The following is a 26,038-nucleotide window of genomic DNA, read 5'->3' as shown; positions in this document are numbered from 1 at the left end:
ATTTTGCATTTCAATAAAAATAAAGCTTCCACTGACAGATTGCCATTACATTGCTCTGGATACTTCAGGGACAAATCCAGGCCAAAGTGAAGAACAGTGTACACACAGACTTTGGAAGAGTAAGAGGAGAAATTTGCTTAAATCTCTAATCTCTGACTTTTTCCCTCTTCAGAAGGCCTTGGGCTTAGGGCATAGTTTATTTCCCAAAGCACAGTTCATGGAGAGAATGACTGTAGTAGACTGATAAACCAAATGTTTATTATGTTGCTCAATATCTGTTGATGTTGAATTGCTTGTATGTTTTTTAGATTTCAGTTCCAAGAATATATGTCTCCTAACAAACTGCTATGCTTCCTTTTATCAAATGACAGAGATTACATATTGTTTCACTTTTTGCATTGGTTATTTTTAAGGTTAGAGCTAAATACAAGGCTCAATTATTATAATACTTTTTATCTACTTGGGACATATACTTCTTCCTTGATGCTTGTTTTTTCAAAATGCCAATGATTATCTTAAATGTTCTTGTATAGGTTTTCATTGTAAATTCCTTCAAATGCTTTTTAGATCTGGCTGGTCTATAAAACAAGTATTATAAATACAATTAATTGATTATATTTGCAAGAAGAATATCTGTATTAAGTTCTTCCAAAAGCAACATATATATGATTACAAATATAATAAACTGTTAATAAGTACCTTATCAATAATAAGGGTTTTTGTAAATAAGTATATTCTGGGTAAAGGTTATGATCTGCAGTTCTAGAATCAAGCAAAACTGGGTTCCAATCCCAGCTCCATGACAAGACCAGCTGTATGGTCTTGGGCATGTTACACAACTGCTCTGAGTCTCAGTTTCATCATCTGTAAAATGGGTAGAATAGCCTCACACATCTTGGAGAATTATTGTGAGATTTAAATGAAGTTAAAACATATGATGTGTATTTAGCACAATGTCTGGTCTATGATAAGTACTAAATATGTATATAGCTGTTTGGTATGTTTACAGCTGTGTTTCTATCAAAATGTAAGAAATGTGGCTATTGGCTTAGCTTTCACCAGGAAGCTCAGGAGTCTTGCGATCATTGCCATCAATTTCTGAGTCTAGCTTCTCATTTTTTATGCCAGGACTTTTAAGTGATTCCTTGCTAACCAAATGGAGCATGACCTAACACCTGAGAGGTTTGTGTCCAAATACAGTCCAAGTAAGAAGACTATCAAGAACATCATGCAGGAGTTTAAATATTTACCCACCATTGAAATTTTCCAATGTTTTCAACCATGGAGCTTGTTTTTCCTTCTGCATATTTCTATTTTTTTCCACACAGCCCTCTTCCATGGGGCTGGCAGTACTATGTAGCCAGTGCTATTTAATTGTCCTTTTGGAGAGTCTGGTGAACTTGAGGGAAAAGTGAAATGGCAAAGAACTTTCATGACACCATTTTGGTGTTTTACCCGGACCTAATTCTTTGAATTCTCTACAGCAACCTCTCTCTGCTCCTCCCAACTCTGAAATATAGAATCTAGATTTTGTATTTTTTCTTTTTTAGTTTTTTTTTTCTTTTTTAAGGGAACTGACTGACACTAAAGTCAACTTTATGCTGATGGATTAGAACCATTGAAGCTGAAAAAAAAGGCCACAACAATAGCGAGAAGCCCCAGAATTTTCAACAGGAAGGAAATAGGGAAATCACTTGAAGCTTTTGGTGCCCGTGTCTTTAAAGGCTTCAGTATCCTTTGTTTCTGGGTGAGGATGGCACTCCTGGCCCCCTTCCACTGCCCGGGCCCAATGAGGCGGTACTGGTAGGAGTTGCAGGGTCCAAAGTAGAGCTTCACAGCAAGTTTGGGGTCTTTTAACAAGAGAGACAGGAGGTCTGGCTTCGCACCTATCTCTAAGGCAAGCTCGTCCAAGTAGTCAACGTAATTGGTCTGCAATGTCTGGCTCAGGCTCTTTCCAAACCTTAATGAAGAAAGTGCAAAAGGGTAGATTCACAAAATGTTCTAAGTTACATAAAACAGTAGGTGCTCGATAGATGTTGGAACAATGAAGGGATGAATGAATAAATGAGGTTTGAATCAATCTCTGGTGGAAGGTGTGAGCTTATTTCTTCAGAAGGCTTAGATCTCAGATTGAGAGTAGGCTGTAAAATAAATAGCCATGAATTCATGGAAGTTCTAGGGATGTGACAAAGTTTATGACCATGATTATTATTTGATATTTAGTAAGTGGCTTCAGTTCTCTAGGCAAGTACAAATTAGTCAAGCTGCAAAAATTCATGAGCTAACACAGATGAAAGCTTAGCTCAATGTCTTGCTTAGTATTTGCTTGTTAAATTATTAAAGCAGTTGGCACTCTGGCTGGCATATAAGAGCTGCTCAATAAATATTAGATTAATTAGAATTTGACCATGAGACACCTCCTATGTGTGATGTCAGGCCCCCAAGTCTACTGTCCAAGGGTGCATGATCACTATTGCACCCCATTCTATCCTATCACAAAGCATACATCTACTTTCATCTCACACCAACTCCTAATTTACTTTGATAGGACATCCCCCAGCTAGCTTTTCAGAGACACTCGGGCCACTATCACTACATTTCCCCTCTCCCCACAGAGAGTGGGCAGCCTGAGAAGATAGGGAATCTAACACGGGCATCATACAAAACTGAAATAAAATTAAGTCCAAAAAAAGTCCTAATTTGGTAAAAATTCTATCTTCATATAGTTGGTTCTTAAACTAGTATGTATATAAATCACCTAGGGAGAACATAAAAGCACAAATTTCCAGTTTCATCCTGAGGTTCCAATTCAGTTAGTCTGGGTTGTGATCCAGGAACTTGCATTTTTTTTAAAATTTTTATTTATTTATGATAGTCACAGAGAGAGAGAGAGAGAAAGAGAGAGAGAGGCAGAGACACAGGCAGAGGGAGAAGCAGGCTCCATGCACCGGGAGCCCAACGTGGGATTCGATCCTGGGTCTCCAGGATCGTGCCCTGGGCCAAAGGCAGGCGCCAAACCGCTGCGCCACCCAGGGATCCCAGAACTTGCATTTTTAAGAAATGGCTAAGTAGGGTTTGAGGGTAGTTAGGTCACTATACTTTGAGAAACACTGCTTTATGTAAAGAATTAAAGAAAAATTCTTACAGATCTATTCTTTTTTCATTCCTCTTGATAATGTCCGCCATCATAGTGCTCCCTGAGGGCAAGGTACACAAGCCTAGAAATAAAAGGCTGGATTGAGTAGTGGGTTTGATTCAATATCATTGCTTTTTATAGTAGTTGATTCCTACAATTAAACTCTGGCTATTTACCCATGTTATGCCAGTCAGGACTGCAGTGTTGTTGGACTCCAGGGTGTGCCTCTCTTATTGAGTTCTATGTTATGCTGCCCTCAAGGGGAGCATGGGCTACAGCATGAACTCTGAGGGGGAGGGAGTGAGAAAAGAGGCTAGAGAAGGAAGGCCAGCCTGAAGAGCTGGAAGCCTTGCCAGGTGGCTTGAGCTCTATTCTGAATGTGATGGGAAGCCATGGGAGGGTTTTCTGCAGGTGGTAACAAGATCAGATTTGCTCTTTAGAAAGATCCTTCTAGCTGGTGAATTTTGGAAAATGGGCTCTAGGTAAGTGAGTTTAAAGGAAGTGAGACCAGTTAAGAGGCTGTTGAAGTAAACCTGGTGGGGGGGTGAAGTGGAGCAGCGGGGACAGAGAAGGTAGATTAATGCAGGAGTTATTACTGTGTGCTTATGATTCCATCCCTGTCTACAGGTATTCTTAGACATGTTGAAATGGTCCATTTCCTCTAGATACAGCTAGTTATCAGACATACTAGAGTCAATGAGATAAAAACCGAGCCCATCACTGAAGCCCTCCTGGTCGGACTTGCATCTTCTTCCACATGTCCTCTCTCTATTCAGAGCCCTGCTGTCCATCCAGTTCCCATGGCCAGAGATCTGCAAGTCATCTGTGATTCCTCCCTACTCCTCTCAGATGCTCTACATTCAGCCGATCATTCTGTCCTGCAGATTTTATCCCTAACTATTTCTCACATTTCTATTGTCTTCTCCACTTTGTCTCTTTGCCTGGCTCAGCTATACCATGTGTCAGCAGAGCCTTGCAGTGTAGTGGCCTTCTCACTGATCTCAGAGACCCCATTCTTTTCTCATTTCAAATCTATCTTCCACATTAATGCTGAAATAATCTATTGAAAATGTAAATCTGATAATGTCTATTCCTTGCTTACCTTTCATTGGGTCCTCTGTCTGAAGAGCTTTTTAAAATGGAGATTCTAGGTCTGTCCCTAGGCCAGACTTAACCAGGGTCCCCAAAGGTCCACCAGATGATTTTATGTGTGGCCAGATGTGGAAAGAGCCAACTTATGTTTTATATTGTAAGCTTCTTAGCATGTCTTCCAAGGCTCCCATGTCCTGGCTCTTCTCCTGAAAGAATGATCTCTCACCCTCCTCTGCCTCACATGTCATGTTACGGGAATGTCAAATAACTTGTATTTCTCCATATCCATCATGCCTCTATGCTTTGGTTTAAGTGATTCCCTTTTTCTGCATCTGAGAAACCTGGTCATCTAGCAAGTTTTCCTGGACCATATGCCCTCCTTTATTCCACTCTGCTACTGCAAAGCACCCTTGTCTTCTCATGTACTCCATGCATCCCTCTACAAAGCATTTGTCTTAATACCTGGAAATGATCTGTTTAAATTGCTCTCTATCCTACCAGGTTCCATCACAAGGATAGGTGTTCAATGAGTTTTGTTTGAGCTGAATTGAACCCTGGGGTCAGGGAGATAATAGCCTTCTGAGGAATGCAAAGTGCTATATAGTTACTTAGACAGAAACCTTTCAATAACTTTATAACTTTGTAAGGTTCTGTGAGACTGAGATTCTTAATGTATTAAGAGTTAATTTGGAGTTATTGTATGGGTCTCTAGATTTGCACAGAGGAATTTATAAACATCATATAGGTAAAACCATGAGTCATGGAACTTTTGCTTCTCAACTATTCTCTCATGATTCCAGGATAGGATAATATGTACTTAGTTTTATGGTAATTGAAATTCTCTGAACTTTCTAATATTTTAAAGAGATGATTGTAGATCTTTATTATCATTCTTGTTATTATTTTATCTCTGTATTTGTTATTTTGCAAATTCCCCACTAATTTTTTAGCATGTTAATTTCTCAAGCGCAGCCTAAGGTTGGCAAATTTCTTACTGGCAGTGCCCATACCTAAACTCGTTATTGAGCAAACTCCATCGGGAATAAAACCCTCAGCTCCTCACTTGCCCATTCACATACCTTTGAAGACCCTGGTAGCCCAACGAGCTTGAAGTTCGACAGTTGGGAAAATGGAACCTAGGGGCTGGATGAGACCAATGCATGCCAGAGTGGACTTCTCCAGGTGAGGAGGGAACATGTATTTATACAGCGAGACCATTTTATCCTCTACTTTAACAAGTGAATCTTCAAGGAAGGGAAAAGAGAAAGTATATCCTGTTGCAAAGACAATGACATCAATCTCTTCCTCCACTGTTCCATCTTCAAAGATGGCAGAAGTTTCTGTGAGCTCTTTCACTCTTGGTTTCACCTTGATGGTTCCATAGAGTATACGACTTGGAAGATCATCATTTAGTACAGGTTCTTTCATAAGATATCTGAAATGCCCAGAAGAAAACTCTTAGAGGGAACATCTAATGAAGAATCTTGAAACTCTCTTGATATTTTATGAGGTTGGCTCTTTGAATAAAGTAGTTTCTCAAATATCCATAAAACTTTCTAACTTGATTAGTTGGCCTACCCCAAACTTTACTATCTGACTTCATTGTCATGTCACAAATCTCTCCCCTCAACACAGAAGAGAAAACATGTAGGTGATGTAGGTAAAAGACATTTCATAAAAGGAGGCATCCCCGAGGGCTTAAATACCAGTACCTATGGTCAATCCCTGAATATTCTAGTCATTGTCATCCCATTAATGTTTCCACTATTGTTTTATGATATCTACCTTTAATTATCTTGTTGCTCCATTTAATCTGTATCTGATCATATATTAGAAAGGAAAATTTTGTTAAATCCCCATTAGTTTTGAAAGTCTTATTAAGGGACCAGTATAAAGACCAGTCAGTGTAAAATCTAATTCATAAAGTTAAGTTTGGGGATATTTGTTGATCCCAAATATCCATGGAGTTTCTGTATGTCATAGCATGGGTGATGAGGTCTGGTTGTATTTCTGAAATGCCCATTTTTGTAGATTTGAGAACCATTTTTTTTTAAAATAAGACAATACATGCCTCATGTATCAGATCTCAGAACTAAGCAGTCACACGGCATTTGTTGAAAGATTCCAAAGTTCTTCTGTTTTTGTATTTTTTAAAGGGAAGGAGCCTGTTATCAACTAAAGAAAAATAAACATTCATACTGTTTTCTTGTGTTTATAAGATAAGTGATATATAACTTTGAGCTTAGTAGAGATTTATTTTTTGGCAAAGAGATGATGAATATGTTCTCAAAAGCTGCTCATGGGAAGAACCCTTATGGCGTACAGAATTAGCAAAGCATGAGTTATCACATGGAGAATTCAGAACACATTTCCCACCACACCCCTTTGAAAGGAAGATTGCAATCTCTTAAAGCAATCTTTTCCACTGTTGGACAGCTTTGGGTATTAGGGACTTCTTCCTATAATCTAAGTTCTGCTTTCTGGAGTAGCTCATAATATTTCTTTTTTTTTTTTAACTTTTTTTTTTTTTTTTTAAATTCAAGTTTAATTGGCATACAGTGTTATAATAGTTTCAGATGTACAATATAGTGATTCAACAATTCTATACACTTCTCAATACTCATCAAGATAAGTGTACTCTTAATTCTTTTTGTCTCTTACATCCATCCCTCCTCTCACCTCCTCTCTGGTAACCATCAGTTTATTCTCTGTATTCAAGAGTCTGTTTTGTTTGTTTGTTTGTTTGTTTTATTTCTTAAATTCCATGCATGAATCAAATCATATGGTATTTGTCTTTCTCTGACTTATTTCACTTAGCATATATCCTCTAGGCCCATCCATGTTGTTTCAAGTGGCAAGATTTCATTTCTTTTTTTATGGCTGAGTAATCCAATTAAAAATGGGCAGAAGACCTGAATAGATGTTTTTCTGAGGAAGACACAGTTGGCTAACAGACACATGAAAAGATATTCAACATCACTAATTATCATGGAAAGACAAATTAAAACCACAATGAGATATCATTTTACACCTGTCAGAATTACTAAAACCAAAAACACAAGGAATAACAAGTATTGGTGAGGATGTGTAGTAAAAGGAACCCTAATGCACTGTTGGTGGAAATGCAAATTGGTGCAGCCACGGTGGAAAACAGTGTGCAGGTTCATCAAAAAATTAAAAATAGAATTCATACGACCCAGTAATTCCACTACTAGGTATTTACCCAAAGAAAATGAAAACACTGATTTGAAAAGACATATGCATCCTCATGTTCATTGCAGCATTATTTACAATAGCTAAAATATGGCAGCAACCTAACTGTTCATCAACTGATGAATGGATACAAAAGATGTGGTGTACAAAATGGAATATTATTCAGCCATAAAAACGTTCAAAATATTTATACCTCATCTTCTTAAGTATTTAATTTTTAAAAGATATACAGAACAAATTTGGAATTCAAATTCTAGGATGTCTATGATACTCATACTCCTGGGTTGTAGTTTGAAATACCATGTTAGCAATTTGGCTCTTTATAAAGAGGTACCTCTGATAACCTTGCTTACCAATGAGTATACCATAAAAAAGCAAAAGAACTCTACTTGTTTTGAGGCTCAAGGCCATAATTTTCATGGTTGAACCACCGATCCATCTGCTGTTCCATAATCCATTTTCGAATTGTTTGTGGCAGGACATTTCGGAGCATGGACCTAAACCGGCTGTGGAACACCATGTCCCAGGGATAACCATCTTCAGAGATACGGCTCATGACCCAGGAACCATGTCTGGTGCTGATAAATACCTGGTAAGCAAACAGGAATGCTGTTTAAATCAGGGCATTGTCCCTTTAGGGAGGAATCTACTGTGTTGATGACATATCACATGTATGGCTCAGAGAAGTAAAAGACTTGCTCTAGGTTACATGGCTGATAAGTGGCAGGGCTGGGAGGTAAACCTTGGCTTCCTGACTTCCAGATTTTTTATGATACCACACTGTAGTAACCAAATAACCAACCAACTAACCAACCAACCAACCAACCAACCAATTAATGAGTAATGAAGCATTGGTTATATGGCTGGGATTTTCCAATATACCCCTCCTCCTTTCTCTCCTCCATGGTACAAAATAAGCAGAGAGCATCGCACCTGAGCAGCCTTCTTACTCAACTCAACGGCAATATCTGAGGCCGAGTTCCCTAGTCCAATCACCAGGATATGTTTCCCCTCGAATCCCTCTGGGTGCTTGTATTGGCGGCTATGCAAATACTGGCCTTTGAACCTCTCGATACCTTCAAGGAGAAGAAGAGAGAAGTCCATGAACTATGTTAATTTCAATAAAAGTGCATTAACAGCTTTTCTTTTTCCAGAGTCAATTATTTGTTTTGCCTCTTCCCCTCTTAAGACAGTTACAATGGCAAGGCTGATTGGCAAACTCAATAAAGTATATGAGAAATGTTAGTGTATGCATATGGAACAGGACCAAAAGAGTTGATTTCAGAGCCTGCAGCTTTCATATTTATTAAAAAAAGTAAATGGTTTTGATGATTAGAGCAGAGACAGATGCTGGCTTCCAACTACTCATTATATAATTTTGGACTGTATGATGGTACTTTATTTTTTAAAAAATAATTTATTTATTTATTGATGAGAAACACAGAGAGAGGGGTAGAGGCATAGGCAGAAGGAGAAGCAGGCTCCCCATGGGAAGCCTGATGTGGGACTCGATCCCAGGACCTCAGGATCACACCTGAGCCAAAGGCAAATGCTCAACCTCTGAGCCACCCAGGTGCTCCTACAATGATAGTTTAATATCACATAGCACATGTATTCTTTTAAGTGTTTTTGGACATATTGTGAAGTGCTTTTATTATAGTTGTGTAATAATTAGAATATCATTCTTATTTTGCAAAAGCAAACGAAAATTAAAATAAAGAAAAACCAGGCACATAGAATTTGAAGGTTGGTTTCCACAGTGCAGTGAGTCAGTAACTTATTGGATAAGCCATTTTGAAGATAAGCCTCTCTGTCTCTTTCCCAGGAAAATATGACTTTATTAAAGTATTTGTCTTTGATGGTGAGTGGCTTGAAAGAACCTTTAGGTCATTAGTTCGCCAAGTGTGGTCATTTGGCCAGCATTATTAGTTGGAACCTGGGAACTTGTTGGAAATGCAAATTCTCAGCTTCGTGATGCCATATCTGCCGAGTTGGAAATGTCAGAGATGGAGCCTAGCAAGTTGTGGTTTTAAAAGCCCTCCAAGGGATTATTTTTGAGAATCACTGCTTAAGGGTAGAAGATCTCATGCCTGGCTACATATTAAAATCATTTGAGCAATCCCTAATTGATCTAGGCCTACCTATACCAATTGAATTTTGAAGGTCATTAGGATATTAGAAGTTCCACAGGTGGTTTGAATGTGAGGCTTGGACTGTGAACCACTGTATTAAATGTTTCTCTGAGGGTCTTGAGAAGGAAGTATGCTCTCTGAGGGAAGGGGCTGGGAGGTACCAGGACAGACACGTGTGGGGTTCCATTGTCTGTACTCCTCTCCTCTTCTCTCTCTGTACCCATCATGGTCCTGTAGGAGCACTTATTCCCAGGGAATCTCCTCAATAACCCTGTCTGTAGGCATGGCTCTGAGGAAAAGTCTCCAAGGACACAACAAAGTAACAGCGTTTGGCAGGATAGATAAAGGCCAAGATAGATACATGGCTATGAGGGCCTCTCCAACAGAGAACCCCTCTGTTGGGTGAAAATTCTCTGGAATTCTGGGGAAGATTTAGTAACTTTGGAGGAAATAGGCTGAAGTCCCTGTGTCATGAAGGCCCAAAGAGGTCAATAGAAACAAAGTTGGAATGTGGAGACTTTCATCTTTATAGCTCTATCCAGATCTTAATGTTATGCCCAGTTGCAGTAGTTAATTCTGCTTGTCAATCCAATCTGCATATAAAATGCCTGGACACTGTAGGGAAGCAATCACCTCAAATGTGTCTCCCTGGAACGTGGGTTATTTTAGGCTAATAATTTTTAAGAAACAGAAGGCTCAGAAAAGCCTTTGACTTCCCTCCTAACTGCCTAAAAGAATTTAGATGGAGGACCTGCTCTAGGAAGGGAGCTGACACCATAGATAACTACAGTATAACATGAACTAGGTGAGGTAGATAGGGAGGAACTTATTAAAGTCTGTTTGTTAATACTCCTTTCTGTGTCTCATTCTTTCTGAGTGGCCCAGTAAACATGAGTTTACCGAACATTTACCCTTTTTCATCTTCTTGTGAATTGTCTTCCTTCCCTTTATAGTCCCAAACCCCTACCCCCTTCTCATTAGCTCTGAGCTAATGTCATTCATTCTGAATGACACACAAGCCTCAATTGCCTGACTGCCTGTTGGCCGCATATTCTTATCAAGTCACTGTATGCATTATTTTATTTAAAAATTAAAAAATATTTTATTTATTTGAGAGAGAGAAGGAAAGAGAGAGAGGACATGAGGGAGGAGGGGCAGAGGGAGAGGGAGAGGCAGACTTCACTGAGTAGGGAGCCTGAGGAGGGGCTTGATCCCAGGACCCCGGGATCATGACCTGAGCCAAAGGCAGACTCTTAACTGACTGAGCCACCCAGACACACTTGAATTTTATTTTTTCCTAGTAATCTGTTTCATGTTAATTTAACTCAGACTAGCCAAAAGAATGTTGAAGTATGGAGGAAAGTTTTTCTTCCCCAACGACACCTACTCTGGAAGGCTGGGAATCTCCAGAGGTCTCACCTGGAAATGACTCCAGTGGGATGTGAGGGAGGATGTGATGGCCACTGCAAACCATAACTGCGTCAAAGACAGCACTTTGCTTCTTGTTGTTCCTCTCAGTAACAACTTCCCATTGGCCAGAGGATGAGAAATCCAGGTGTTTTTTCACACTGAGGACTGTTGTCTTGAATGAACACAGAGAAGGCATCACTGAGCATTACTCTGGCATAACAAGGGCTTCACCCAGTACCTTGGGAGTGGGAATAGGTAGAGTGCAATGTGTGACTCTAGGTTCCATTTGAATCCCCAGTTCAAGCTACTTAAGGCAAAGACTGTTAAGTGTCCCCTTCTCATTCTTCTTTGGCAGGGAGCTACCAAGAATATGGTACTTAGCCATGGGAATCAGTCTGTTAAGGACTGAATAAGGACTTGAGAGAGACACACAAAAGAAAGACAAAGTCTGAGCAAGATATAGAACACATCTTCATCATACAAATGATCACACAGTATTATTAAGAAACTTTTATGTGCCTACCACTGTGCAGACTCTGTATTAGAGAAGATGCTTCATGTGAGGCACCTTGCATAGTGTGTGGCACATTGTCAGAATCCCATTAATGGGAATTGAGGCTGTTTCAACTAAAAAATATATATGGACCATTAGTGTAAAGCTTGTGAAAAGACTATAAAATGTCTGGGTATTTTTGGGTGAGAGTGAACATTTCAGATTTGCAGTTTAGGAGAGTAGATTAGCTAAAGTACTGTAAATTATTGCTATTCAAAATGTGATTTAAGAACCAACATCTTCAGAGGTTATTAGAAATCCAATGGAGACTTTTACAGGTTGAGTGGGGCCCTAACGTCTTATGGCTTATATCAACTCAGAGACCAATAATGGAAATGAGTGTTCCTAACCCCTCTCTAACTTCCAGGAAACCCAACAGCAGTAACACAATAAATAAGCTCTCTTGCAAGTTTAACCCGATCTTTCAAAGAACAGATTATATAAATTACATACCATAGCAGGGCAATATATCTATTAAGTAAATTGGTAGTCAAGTGGACAAAGACCTATAAAAGCTTCTGGTGTAAAAAAAATCTGTTATTCATAGGATGGATCCACCAGGAAATGAGGAAAACTACATTAGATGCATTTTTTAAAGACTTTTAAAAAATTTATTAATGAGAGACACAGAGAGACGCAGAGACTTAGGCAGAGGGCTAAGCAGACTTCCTGCAGGGAGCCTGATGCAGGACTCAATCCCAGGACTCCCGGATCACGCCCTGAACCAAAAGCAGATGCTAAACCACTGAGCCACTCAGGCATCCCCATTAGATGTATTTTAATGGTATTTACAAATATAGATTTCCACCCACAATCAGCTATTATAAATCAATATAATACAAACCTAGAACAAAACTGAAATTGCTGAGAAAATGAGATGTGTTACAAAAAATAAGCTCTACTAACAGTTACTTATTCGGAGATAAAAGTTAATTTTATTTCCTAAGCACAGTTACTAGTTTTCAGAGTGTAGGTTATTGATAAAAATTCAGCATGTTTAGTGAGAATATTGTTTTCTTCTTGTTGATTATTTGTTTTGGAAGGAGCATAGGAAGGATAGTTCTAATTGTTTTTCAAAAAAGATCCAGCCATCCTTATGTTGTCAGAGAAAGTATCATGCCCCCCAACAAAATACAAAAAATAGTTTCTACAGGCCTATGAAATAAATGAATGGAGAACTGTGAGCTTATTTGGTACATTTTTCTCAGAAATTCTATTTCTACAGAGAAGATCCAAAAATGAAATAGTTTGAGTTTTTTCCTTCTGTCCTCTGAAGGGAAATGAGGCTAAGAGCCTGCAGTAGTTTAGATATTAGTATAAGAGCAGTTTCATCATCAATATCATCATTATTCAAACCTTAAATTTTAACAGGTGGTTTTCCTCTTCTGCCAGTGTGTATAAATCTATAATATCAGGGGTAGTGACAGTACTTTTTGGGTTTTGTATCATGTTCTTATCTTTCAGTAAAGAATTGGATTGAAATACTTTGTTTTATTCACAATTTATTTTTTCTTTAAGATTTTATTTATTCAGGAGACACACACACACACACACACACAGAGAAAGAGAGGCAGAGACACAGGCAGAGGGAGAAGATGGCTCCATGTAGGGAGCCCGATGTGGGACTCGATTCCGGGACTCCAGGATCATGGCCTGGGCCGAAAGCAGGCGCTAAACTGCTGAGCCACACAGGGATCCCCCACAATTTTTTTCATTACCAGAGTAACTTTTCTATTTAAGTGTGAGCTGAAAATATTTAGAGAAAACCATTCTACCCAAAATACAATACCTGGAACTGGATATATTTTAGAAGATCAAACTTTCTGGCAAAAATCCGGAAATACTCCAGGAGCTTAGAATTGTGCAGGAAGTTTGGAAAGTCCTCAGGCATTGGAAAGTCACTAAAACAGGACATTTCTTTGCTGGTGTTGGTGATGACAGATTGATAGATACTTGCTTGGCCATCTTCAACATTTTCCTAAAAAATCAAATCAAAAAGGGTGAGAATCATCTTACATTTAAAACAATTCCTTGATGTTTTATTCCTCTTCCAAATCTAACCCTTGGGTGATATGTTCATCTTTCATTGCTATAGAATGACTGCAGTGTCTGGGTGATGAGGTGCAGTCTCTACTCCTGCATCCTGTGTGATAGGGTCTACTTGGGGCTCTCCACTGTTGCTCCCTGGCCAGGCTATTGTCATTGGTGGGATTGGGAGTGGGGACAATCCTCCTTTTGGCATGCAGGATATTCAGTATTCCCATTCTCTATCTACTTAGTGCCAGCCATTGTGATGATTAGCCTCATTCTGAAAATCCCCCTGGGGAGACTATACCCACCTTCCACTTCTTTGAGAACCAATGAACTCTGGAGCATTGGTCAGAAAACATAAGGGAAAATAAGGGAAGGGAGAAGAAATGTGTGGGAAATATCAGAAAGGGAGACAGAACATAAAGACTGCTAACTCTGGGAAACGAACTAGGGGTGGTAGAAGGGGAGGAGGGCGGGGGGTGGGAGTGAATGGGTGACGGGCACTGGGTGTTATTCTGTATGTTAGTAAATTGAACACCAATAAAAAAATAAATTAAAAAAAAAAAAAAAAAGAAAACATAAGGGAGAATTTCAATTAAAATGAATACTTCTAGGGGCAGGTAGTTTTCAATCTTAATTTGAATACCCCACTTCATTTTATGCTTAATGCAAATCAACCTTCCTCAAGTGATAAAAGTGAACAGCACTAGTACCAATCAAATCTTAAACTTAAATCTAAATGTTAGCAAGTATGCTTTGATAAAACTGGAGGTAGCACATGCTGTGGTTCAGTTTGTAGTTGCCTCTAAGCACTCTGCATACAGATAATGTTCTTTATCTTAAATTTTATAAGTACAGTGATTCAATGTTTCTGAAGTCAGCATGTTATCAAAGAGGCTTGCATAAGAAAATTTAAATAATGCCACCCAGGAAGTCCTCAGTAAATGCTTCTGCATATGCAGAGACTAAAGTGTAATCCAGGCCAAGTATCTTTGCTATTATGGCTCAATGTTAGGGTGCAGTATAAAGAAAGGGAAGGGTTGCAGGAACTCATAAATTTTTTTAAAGTTTTATTTATTTATGATACACATAGAGAGAGAGGCAGAGACACAGGAGGAGGGAGAAGCAGGCTCCATGTCCTGGGAGCCCGATGTGGGACTCGATCCCGGGTCTCCAGGATCGCGCCCTGGGCCAAAGGTAGGCGCTAAACTGCTGAGCCACCCAGGGATCCCAGGAACTCATAAATTAATTGGAATATGTTACTCTATGTTACATAAACAGCACGTATCTTTTCCACAGAATAGTAAATAAAGGAAAGGAAATACTCTAGTCCTGCCACCATAATAAATCAATTGCTTATGTTTTTCTCTCATCATTATTCATAAAGAATCATTATGTTCCCGCCAAATCTTTAGGCTTCTTAGATTTTTGGCAGCAGTGAAGGAGGCAGCCAGAACTAGCACAAAGGGCCTGGTCTATGGAGTTAGACATCTCTCTTTAGGCTGTGTGGGTCAGGATCAGTCAGTGCACTGAATTTCCATCTTCTCATCTCTAAAATAGGGATGTACTGATGCTCGATTGTTATTGTCTGTGTTATGAAGGAAGCTACAAGCTTCAGTCATGCCATTGGTTACAGCTCCTTGTTCACTGTGGTACTAGGAAGGAAGCGAGGGTAGCATCTTGGACACCAAGGTAACAGACACGAGCACATTCACCATCACACCTGAATTTTCTGTACAAGAAGTTGTATTTGATTTCAAAGACTTACAAAAGAGTAAACTGGAATACTGCATCTTTTTTATCAGCAAAACTCTTTATGTGCATTGGGCCTCACTGAATATCAGGATTATTAATACCAATATGAGTTACTAAAACTAAAACAATGTGTTCAGATGATGTTATTTAAGAGTAGCATGTAGAATACTTGCTAACCTGTCTATGTTTATAAGGATCCTCCTCCCTCATACATTCCTTCTATCTCTCTTTCTTGTTCATTCACTCATCCATTCATTCATTCATTCATGCTTACTATAGACCAGGAGTCAAATGCCATTTTGAATGTGAATATGACTGATGAATTTACCTTCTCTAGTCCTGAATCTAGACTCAGATGATACTGTTGTTAAAGTTTCAGGTGGCTTAATAAAAGCTAGTCAGATTAGGGTCAGCCAGCTTTCTAGGTGATTAGAATTTGGTGTGTGGTGTTAACTGTGTGTAAGTGTTTGAATGCTAAAGGAGTTTATATTAGAACATGAAGTAGTTTCTGTCTCATACATCAAGATACAATGACCCTGAACTCTGGATGAATAAATAATGGTGTTTTAATGTTCAAATACTAGCTTCAACTTGCATAATACTAGAGTCAAACTGATACGTAAACTATTTCTGGATGTTTCAACATGGTTAAGTACAATGTCCTTGGTAAGATAAAGTGTCTGACTTTCTTATCCAACCAAATTCTCAAACTTGGAAATACAGTTGACCTCCTAACAACATGGGGTTGAAATGAGTGGGTCCACTTACACTCAGATGTTTTACTGTATAATACTTAGGATTTTCTTTTTTTTAAATTTTATTTATTTATGATAGTCACAGAGAGAGAGAGAGAGAGAGGCAGAGACATAGGCAGAGGGAGAAGCAGGCTCCATGCACCGGGAGCCCGATGTGGGATTCGATCCCTGGTCTCCAGGATCGCGCCCTGGGCCAAAGGCAGGCGCCAAACTGCTGCACCACCCAGGGATCCCAATACTTAGGATTTTCTTAATGACATTTTCTTTTCTCTAGCTTGCTTTAGTGTAAGAATATTGTATGTAACAATATATAACCTACAAAGTATGTGTTAATTGACTGTTTATGTTATCAGTAGGGCTTCTGGTCAACAGTAGGCTATTAGTAGTTATGTTCTGGGAGACCCAAAAGTTATACATAGATTTTTGGCTGTGCAGGGGTCAGCACCCCAACCTCTGTGATGTTCAATGGTCAACTATATTTCATGAGGCAAAGAAGTACCATTTTTTTCCCCTCAAGACCAGATAATTTTATAAGTGGTACAGAGTAGAATTAAACGTGAGAACCCTGGAGTCAGACTGGGTTGATATCCTGATTCTACCACCTTTAATGGCTTTATAGCCATGGGCAAATTATAGAAGTCAATTTCCTCAGTTTCTCCTATAAAATGGGGTTCATTAATAATTATAACATTGATCAATTGTTATCAGGCTGAGATTAAAGTGCTTAACACCACACCTGTCTTTAAATAAGTGCGCAACACATGTTTGCCTCTGTTGCTACTATTATAGGTCATGAGGGTTAATCTTACTAAACCAGTCATAGATTTGAAATAGCTAAACTAAGATTGTTATACTATAGCTTGCACATTAGTGTTATCAAGCACCAATAAAGTGGCTATGGAATGTGGTTGGCTCCCCTGTCAGGTCAATTTTATTTTTTTAAAGATCCTATTTATTTATTTGAGAGAAAGAGAGAGAGAGAATGAATAGAGGGAGAGTGAGAGGGAGAAGCAGACTCCCACTGAGCAGGGAGCCTCCTGCGGGGTTCAGTTTCATGTATCTGAGATTATGACCCAAGCTTAACTGACTGAGCCACCCAGGCACCCCTGTCAGGTCAATTTTAAGGGCACCTGGAGTGATGAGAAGAACTACTTCTGATGCTTGAGCTCCTACAGTAATTTCAGAGTCTGGGCAAGACTCTTCTTTGGGAGTTATACTGGTGTAATCTGTCAACAACTGATGATGACATCACAATTTTTTTCCTGAAGATCAAGTAATAATATTTATTATGGTTGATTGGTATACAGCTGTCAAAAAAGCTTTGTTTTTACATGTGCTTCTTCCTATGTTAGCTGAAGCAGATGTCTATGTATTTAGACAAATCTGGGTGAAACTGGTTTTTGCTGAAGCTTATAAAGGGAGAATAATTCTATTAAAAAACAAAATACATATCAAGTGTCTCTCCTGTCCAAGCTCTGAACTTGGAGTTAAGGACAAGATGCAAACAGGACACAGTTCCTATCTCTAGGGACCTTACTATTACATTGAATAAAAATGCATTTGGGATTTGAGGATGGAAAGGTAGAGACAGATTAAGATAAGAGGCTTTTCTATCAACCAAGACAGAGACAGAAGACACAGCTTTCAAAACAGATGAATGTAACATATATTTATTTAAAATACAAGCAGTGCCAGGGACACCTGGGTGGCTCAGTTAGTTAAGTGTCTGCCTCTTGATTTCAATTCAGGTCTTGATATCAGAGTCTTGAGTTCAAGCCCCGTTTTGGGCTCCACACTGGGTGTGGAGGCCACTTAAAAAAAAATCCAAGCAGTGCTTAAAAATTATATTTAAGCACAAATACTGATAAATAACCTGAATTTCCTAACAGATAGAATTTGCTACAATTTTTCTGTTTAAGATAAATCATCATATGATAAAATATTTTCCTAATATAGAATTTTCTGAATGTCAGAAGACTATGTAGTAAAATCAAATTAGTTCAGACAGCACTGATTTAGAATTTACAATCTTTTGATCAAAGGTTAGAGGGAAGTTACTCTTTGACTCTATAAAAATAAAAAGGTTATAAAAACTAATCTAAGTTTAAGAAAGATTATAAGGGTAATATTTAATCTGCCAGAAGGAGCAAGCTTATAGATTGAAAACAGATTCACTTATTACGAATGGGAATTACAAAAACCTATAAATTGGTCATTTTCATTGTGAAGCATTTTTAAAAAAGATTTTATGCATTTATTTGACAAACACACACACACACACACACACACACACACACACACAGATTGTGTACAAGCAGGGAGAGCAGCAGAGGGAGAGGGAGAAGCTGAGCTTCTCCTGCTGAGCAGGAAGCCCAGTAAGGGGCTGGATCCCAGGACCCCGGGATCATGACCTGAGCCAAAGGCAGATGCCCAACTGACCGAGCCACCCAGGCACTGCTCCTGTGAAGCATTATTATATTGACCTCTACCAATCAATATTTTGTTCTCATGGCTAGTTACTCTAAACAGTTTGAAATAGTAAAATTGTGTTTCTTTCAAAATATTCCGTCAATTCTCACTCATACGTGGAATTTAAGAAACAAAACAGAGGATCATGGGGAAGGGAGAGAAAAATGAAATCAGAGAGGGAGACAAACTGTAAGAGACTCTTAACCATAGGAAACACACTGAGGGTTGTTGGAGGGTAGGGGGTGGGGGAATGGAGTAACTGGATGATATGCTATATGTTAATTAATTGAATTTAAATAAAAAAATAATTCTATCATTCCAAATTTTTACTCTTTCAGGTGGACTTTATATCTATCTCCTCTTGAAATGAGTGTGACTAAAACTACTTTTATGTTCTTGTCCTATAGACAGGAGCAAAATTATGGTTCCCAAATGCCATTCAGTGGACTAGTTGCATTATAAGAATTCAGGGGAGCTTTGAAATATATAACCTCCGAGTAGATCTGGTTTGGGCCCAGATATCTGTATTTTAGAAGTGCTCCTTGCACATGAACTGGGAATCACTATGTTTATTAGACTGTCATTGCATTCTGTTGTCTTTCCATTACACTGATATTTCCCTAGATCTTTGGCTTTGATCAATGATAATAAAATGAGGGAAAGGCAGTCATCTCTTCTGGAGAAAAAGTGGCTGTTTGTTCTAAACCAGTGAAGAGGAACAGAATTTGCCACCCTAGAATATATCTATTTGGCATGGGGATTATTTTAAACTGGCTATTTTTAAGAAACAGCAAACTTAGGGGAAGCTCTGAAAACTGAGTAGAAGTTACCCCCGCCCCTTTTTTAAAAAAGATTTTTTATGTATCATCATATGATACATATGGGCATATGTGATATGCCCATATATGGGTGGGCAACTGTGATTCGTGAGAGACACACACAGAGAGAAAGAGAGGCAGAAACACAGGCAGAGGGAGAAGCAGGCTCTATGCAGGGAGCCCGACGAGGGACTTGATTCCAGGACTCCAGGATCACGCCCTGGGCTGAAGGCAGGTGCTAAACCACTGAGCCAGCCAGGGATCCAGAAGGTACCCTTTTGTAAGAGATATTGACATGTAGAAGGGAAATCACTTGTAAGAGTGTCTCCCTGGAGGTACCAGGATGAAGGGGATGAGTCTGTCTAGAAACTTCTACCAAAGGAGAAGGCAGTGACTTAAATATGCACAACAACCTTACCCTTACTGCTTTTCCTGGTCACCTGGTCACCTCTGGTAACTGACTCCCCACCCTCAACTTCTTCTCTTGTCTTTAGCTGAAGGTGGTATTTAAGGTGATAACTACTTCAGGGATTTGCTCAGTTTTTCTGGGTCTCTCCCATGTACATAATTGATAATATATGTTATTAAATGTTTGTACCTTTTATCCTGTCACTCTGTCTTATATTAATTTATTAAGCCAGCCAAAGAACCTAGAAGGGAAGGGGGGAAAACTTTTCTGCCCCTACATTAGTCCTGTATAATGTTAAACTTTAAGTGAGCAGTATGTGCTGTTTAGAAGAACAAGTCGTTTGGGGCACCTGGGTGGCTCAGTCGGTTAAATATCTGACTCTTGATTTCAGCTCAGGTCATGATCTCAGGGTCATGAGGTCAAGCCCCTCATGGGGCTTCTCACTGAGCATGGGGCCCACTTAAGATTCCCTCTCCTTCTCCCTCTGCCCCTCCCACCTTGACCTCTCTCTCTTTCTATTAAAAAAAAAAAAAAAAGAACAGGCCACTTGAAACAGAAGAAAGACTGAGCCATAGGAAAAACAGAAGTGCATGTTTGGATCAGTGCAGAGACGGTGTCATGTGGGAAGTTCCATTTGGAAATACCTTATGTGTCTGTTTCACATTTTTATCTCCCTATTTTCAACATTTGAGTCAAAAACTTTGATGGAGATAAATATAGGTGATCAAATTTGTGTATACCCAAAGCATAGAATTGGAAGAATTGAAAAAGAATTGACAGAATTGAAATTTCAAATAAACATTTCTTGACCAAGAACAAAACCAACTAAATACTATTTAACATGCACAAATGTGAATTCCTATCAATAGGATTAAAAATTCAGTTTCAAAAGGATAGAATGATAGTGACCCAGATCATCAGTGGTTCTAATAAAAAAGGTTCAGAATTTTTAATTGATCCCAAAATCAGTGAGAATGATTGGAGTTAGGTGAGACAAAGCCTGATAGAGAACCTTCTTATGTTTCAATATTGTGGCTAGTTTTAAGACCTGTCAATTGCCATTTATTAGTCACTAATGGTAAGCCACTTCCCTTTGGTTTTCTTATATTTAAGTTGAAATTAACAATAAATAATATAAAAGAGTATTTTAAGTATAAAATGAGATAAATCATGTGAATATAATGGTATGAATGATAGCTTTAGTTTTGCAAATGCAAAAAAAGCTAATGTAACACAAAATTTATTTTAATAAGGTGGACTGTCCGGGCCAAGTGTAGCATAAGTCATGGTGGGCAACTGTTAGACCAATTGATTATAAATTCTTCGAGGGTAGTGACTGTGTCTAATTCATTCCCCATTATCTAAAGCAATGCTAAGTACCTCTTTGGTTCTGAAAAATATATATGTTGTAAAGATAAATTGGTTTGGAATATTGGTTTTGGAATATCTTGGGGGAGTCACATTTTAAGAGAGAAAGTGAAATTTCAGATCCAATCTACAGGAAGGAAACCAAGATGGAGAGACATTTAAAGAATATTATGTGAAGATTAATTAAAAGATTATATAGATTATATGAATATTGAGTACATGTAGCTGGGAAAAGATATATTTATATCCAAATGTAAAAAAAAAACAAACAAAAAATGATGTATATTGGTAACTTTCCTATGCACACAGGTATTAGGAATGATGAAGGAGGCAGAGGTGGTTAGCGGCTAGAGGAAGAGTATGCTTTCCTCTCTTAATGCCTCACTAAGATGATCAAATGTACAGACTCAGGAATCTTATAGACCTTCATTTTTGTGCCTTTTCCACCATCCTGGACGATTTGTTCATTCCAAAACTTAGCATCCTCTTCATTTGTCTGTGAGGATAATCATAATACCTACTGAAGGAGTTCAGGTCAGGCCCCCCACGGCCTCAAATGTACCACTTTGTCATGTGGATTATTTTGACCTGAAGACACTTGAGGCTCTATTGGCTCAAGAGAAACTTTTGTTCTCCTTTAACACAGAAGAATCTGAATTGGGAGTATTTCCTAGAATAAGGGTTATTAACAGAGATAAATTTTATCTGAGTGACCTATCAGAATGAGTCTACTTTTCCTATCACCCCATGAAGTTCATTTCTTTCCTCTGAAGTCCCAGAACCGTACCCCCTTCTCCTTAGTTCAGAATGACATATATACCTCATTTTGCCTGTCTTTAGAATTTCCATGTCTATGTGGATTCCCAGGGCACATGCCTTTTAAACTTGATTTTCTCCTGTTAATCTTATGTCAATTTGATTCTTAGTCCAGCTAGAAGGGCTGTTGAGGGTACAGGGGTTCTTGCTCCCTGACACTACATTTTAGGAGTATTGTGAAGAAAAAATAAGATGACGCATGGCAATTACTTTTCCATTGGGGAAAAGTGCTAAAAATACGTTAATTACCCACCTTACCCATGTTCCAAAGCTGCCACTAGGGGGTGCTGGAAAACCTTTTGAAAGAATTCAGCATCCTCTTAGCTGGGTAGGGGCAAGGATTCTCAAATTTTGTTTTAACTTGTCAGCACTAAGTATGTTAAGTGACCTTAGAAGAATTGTGTGTAAATATAGAAATGAAAGAATAATCTATTTTCCAAATTGATTCTGTATGGTAGAGTAGTGAAGTGGGAAAGCCTGAGGGGTGAAGAGGGGGGAGTGGGTGTGGCAGCTGGAAGCATCCCTTTCAGTACCTTCTCTCTTTGGCAACCCAGTCTGTTGGTAATCAAGACTTTCACATGGCCCCATTAGCTGCCTGGGAAATTTTGTATACTGTAAGTTTCACACTGGAGAGAGACTATTTGTCTTTTTTGGGTTTAGGAAATTGTTTATGTTTCTCTATTAAATATAGTTTTGAGAGGTTTGAAATGTGATATTGTGACAGGTTTCAGGAAATTATATACTTAAGGATTTTATATCTAATAAGGTTTAATTAATTCAAATTGTAATCTAACTTTTCTTTTTGAACCCATAGGAAGGTATCTCTAATTCTGAAATGTTAGACACTGGGAACTGGGAATAGGATAGCAGGAAAAATATTCTGGGGCAGAAAAAATACTTCCTGGAATTCATCAAATCATATTTTTGACAGACCACTCAAAACAACTCACCTCTTCTGTTGCCAAATTGATGATAATCAAGTAATGGACATTTGAATTTTTTATCTTAAGTCCCAAATTAGTATAAAACAGTAACACATTTATTATTAAATATAAATTTGTGGGCAGCCCTGGTGGCTTAGCGGTTTAATGCCACATTCTGCCCAGGGCATGATCCTGGAGACCCTGGATCAAGTCCCATGTCAGGCGCCCTGCATGGAGCCTGCTTCTCCCTCTGCCTGTCTCTCTCTCTCTCTCTCTCTAATAAATAAATAAAAAATCTTTTTAAAAAATATAAATTTGTTATAACTTCACATTCTTCCTTAGGTCAAAAAATCCACCCAAGGAGGGAAAACCCAATGGAATCTATATGATCACCTAGAGTTGTTCACCTGGAGTGAACAGCAACAACAAAAAACGTCTTTGGTTAAGACAGGAATGACTACCTTATTATATCACCCTTTCAAGAAAAGCTATAATGTTTCTAATGATTAGTTGTTAGTAAGAAATGAATGTGATTCAAGCTGTTTTTCCAGATTCTTCTCTGCAAGTTACCTGTCTTATATAAGGATCAACATCTCTATCATTAGCTCTGATTGTGTTTGCATAGTTGAATGAATAGATTTTTTAATTTGGTATTTGTGCAATTAGTTTGCCAAATTTGTTTCATCATAGGATTCATTTGGGACGCCTATTAAATATAGATTCCCTTCCTCAGAAGATTTTGATTCAGTAAGTCTGGTCTGGTGTTGCGTATCTTTATTTTATTGATTTAGTGGTAAGTATCTTTACAAAACCCTCAAGGTATGTCTCGTAGTCATGTGCATTTGAGAAACCTAAGATTAGAAAATCCATTTTGGCATAAAATTAGGTTCAAACTCACAAAACACATGTGCTAGATGTAGTGTTTTCCCCCTAATTGATCAGCTTGTAGGCAGAGCCCTTCAGATGGTCTCTGCTGATGTCAGAGTCTGCTTTTAGTGTATTCAAACCTTTTGCTTCTGTCTAGAGTGTTCTCACCTGTCCGAGCCCTCCCTTAGATGTACCTGATACACATCCTAAAGTTGTTGCTCTGGAGTTCTGAGCTGGGACTTTTGTTTAAACTTTTTATTTTTATTTTTATTTTTTAATTTTTATTTATTTATGATAGTTACAGAGAGAGAGAGAGGGAGGCAGAGACACAGGCAGAGGGAGAAGCAGGCTCCATGCACCGGGAGCCCGATGTGGGATTCGATCCCGGGTCTCCGGGATCACGCCCTGGGCCAAAGGCAGGCGCCAAACCGCTGCGTCACCCAGGGATCCCTTGTTTAAACTTTTTGAGTGAAAATGCAAGTTAGGGCACGGTTATAAGTAGGACATTAGCTGTTAAGAAGTCATAGAGACCTGGGTTTGAATGCTAGTTCCTCCAGCATGACTATGATGAAATTACGTAACCTCCCTCAGTTTCTGTTTGCTTGTGCATAAAATATATAGTTATTGTAGCCAACATTTATTGTACTCTAAGTTCTTTGCATGAATTAGCTCTCTTAATCTTCAAAACAGCACCGTGAAATAATTAGACCTTTCTATTATTATTTCAGTTACACTTAGAAATCTAAGACACAGGGATGTAAATTACTTGCCCAAGATCTCACACTGAGGAGGTGGCAAGCTAGTAATTAAACTCAGAAGACTATGGGAGGGAATAATTATGAATCTATATAGCTGTTTACATATCTTTCTAATATTCATATAAAAGCTGATGAATGGATAGCATTATCAATAATATAGTTTGGCTAGTAGAATGAATTGAGTGAATATATTTAATAATGTCATTAAAGAGTTCCTCAGCAGTTACTTTACAGTATCATTAGTAAAGCTAAACAAACCAACATGGTTCATTTGTCAGAGAAAAATTAAGTCAGTAGTAATAAGAGCACACTCTCTGAAAAAGCATCCGCTCAATGAGTGGAACAGAAGTGGCATCTTGAAAAGAATCCCCATCACTTCTATTTTGTAATATGTTCTCCAATATTAGTATATTGCTCTGAGAATCACAAGAATGTGGGCTGCAAGACAGCGTCAAGATCCATAAGAAAAGGTCCTTTGCAAGCCTGGGTTGACTATCTGGGTTAGGATAGTAATGATCTGGGAGAGATGACAGTTTATTTCTTTAGTTCCTGTGTAGCTGCATGAAATAAGTTTGATCAAAGTTGCTTAGAAAATCCCTCAATAAGACCCATCTGTAGGCACAATCTGTTCAAGAAACATGAAGATCCCACCTACTTTGAACCTCCACAGCCCTCCAATATCTTCAGTCTGCTCAAAGCAAGTGGGCTCCAGTCCCTCATCCACACAGCACTTCAGAGAGACCAGACCACTGACTCCTGCTCCAATCACTGCCACCTTCTTTGCCATGGTGTCCTGTCAATGAATTTATCAATTAGTACTACTTCACTGGGACAAGAGGTAGGAAAGCCCTCATCGTGTGGTCAGTAATCAGCTTTATTTGTATTTTTTTTAAAAAGATTTTATTAGGGAGCACATGAGAAGGGGGAAGGGCAGAGGGAGGATAAGCAAACAGGGATGCCTGGGTGACCCAGTCAGTAAACCCTCTGTCTTCAGCTCAGGTCATGATCTCATGATCTTGGGGTCATGGAATTAGGCCCCCCTGTTGGGCTCCCTGCTGAGTGGGGAGTCTGCTTCTCCCTTTTCCTCTGCCTCTCCCCCTACTCATTCTCAGTCTTTTAAATAAGTAAATAAAATCTTTAAAAAATGCCAAACAATTTATTATTATTATTTTTTAAGTAGGCTCCACACCCAGCATGAAGCCCAGCACAGGGCTTGAACTTGAGACCCTGAGATCAAGATCTGAGCTGAGATCAGAAGTCAGACATTTAACCAGCTGAGCCACTCAGGTGCCCCTAAGGATGCCAAAAAATTTAATAATATAGTACTAAGTATATGAGCCAAATCTCATTACATTCTTTAGAGTGCTGAGCTTTTCCTTTTCAGCTACCATCCCCAGCTATTATCCTTACCTTCGTATTGCCTTTTGGTGCTGTCTCTTTGACACAATGGTTTTCTCTGTTGGCTGTGGGCTGGGACACAATCATAAGTACTTTAAGAGTTGGAGGAGGCTGTGAGAAGTGGGAGGAGCTTCT

At 38.8% G+C, this 26,038-nt stretch overlaps 1 protein-coding gene and 2 long non-coding RNA genes across 4 annotated transcripts in view; 2 read left to right on the top strand and 1 right to left on the bottom strand.

Annotated features, from left to right (window-relative positions):
- LOC144316140 (uncharacterized) overlaps positions 1–8,575 on the top strand; it is a 162,486-nt gene extending 153,911 nt beyond the window's left edge. The window contains exons 4-5 of the long non-coding RNA XR_013381967.1: positions 7,920–8,033; positions 8,363–8,575. This is a non-coding gene — a long non-coding RNA (uncharacterized LOC144316140). The remainder of the gene's footprint in view (positions 1–7,919; positions 8,034–8,362) is intronic.
- LOC144316139 (uncharacterized) overlaps positions 1–26,038 on the top strand; it is a 339,579-nt gene that overhangs the window by 161,341 nt on the left and 152,200 nt on the right. The window lies entirely within an intron of this gene.
- Positions 1,127–26,038, bottom strand: FMO2 (flavin containing dimethylaniline monoxygenase 2). Of its 2 annotated transcripts, XM_077901651.1 has the most exons (9): positions 25,916–26,038; positions 25,161–25,298; positions 13,326–13,514; positions 10,993–11,155; positions 8,375–8,517; positions 7,831–8,030; positions 5,308–5,663; positions 3,146–3,218; positions 1,127–1,960 (listed from the first exon to the last, which is right to left on the bottom strand). In XM_077901651.1, the coding sequence occupies exons 1-9, from the start codon at positions 25,988–25,990 to the stop codon at positions 1,597–1,599; spliced, it is 1,701 nt and encodes a 566-aa protein (XP_077757777.1). In that variant the 5' UTR covers positions 25,991–26,038; the 3' UTR covers positions 1,127–1,596. The 2 variants fall into 2 exon arrangements, with proteins under 2 accessions (XP_077757777.1, XP_077757778.1); XM_077901652.1 differs by lacking the exon at positions 25,161–25,298 and having other exon boundaries at positions 25,916–26,013.

Source organism: Canis aureus, chromosome 6, assembly GCF_053574225.1.
Source record: "Canis aureus isolate CA01 chromosome 6, VMU_Caureus_v.1.0, whole genome shotgun sequence".
Classification (NCBI taxonomy): domain Eukaryota; kingdom Metazoa; phylum Chordata; class Mammalia; order Carnivora; family Canidae; genus Canis; species Canis aureus.
This window is presented reverse-complemented; position numbering and strand designations above follow the sequence as displayed.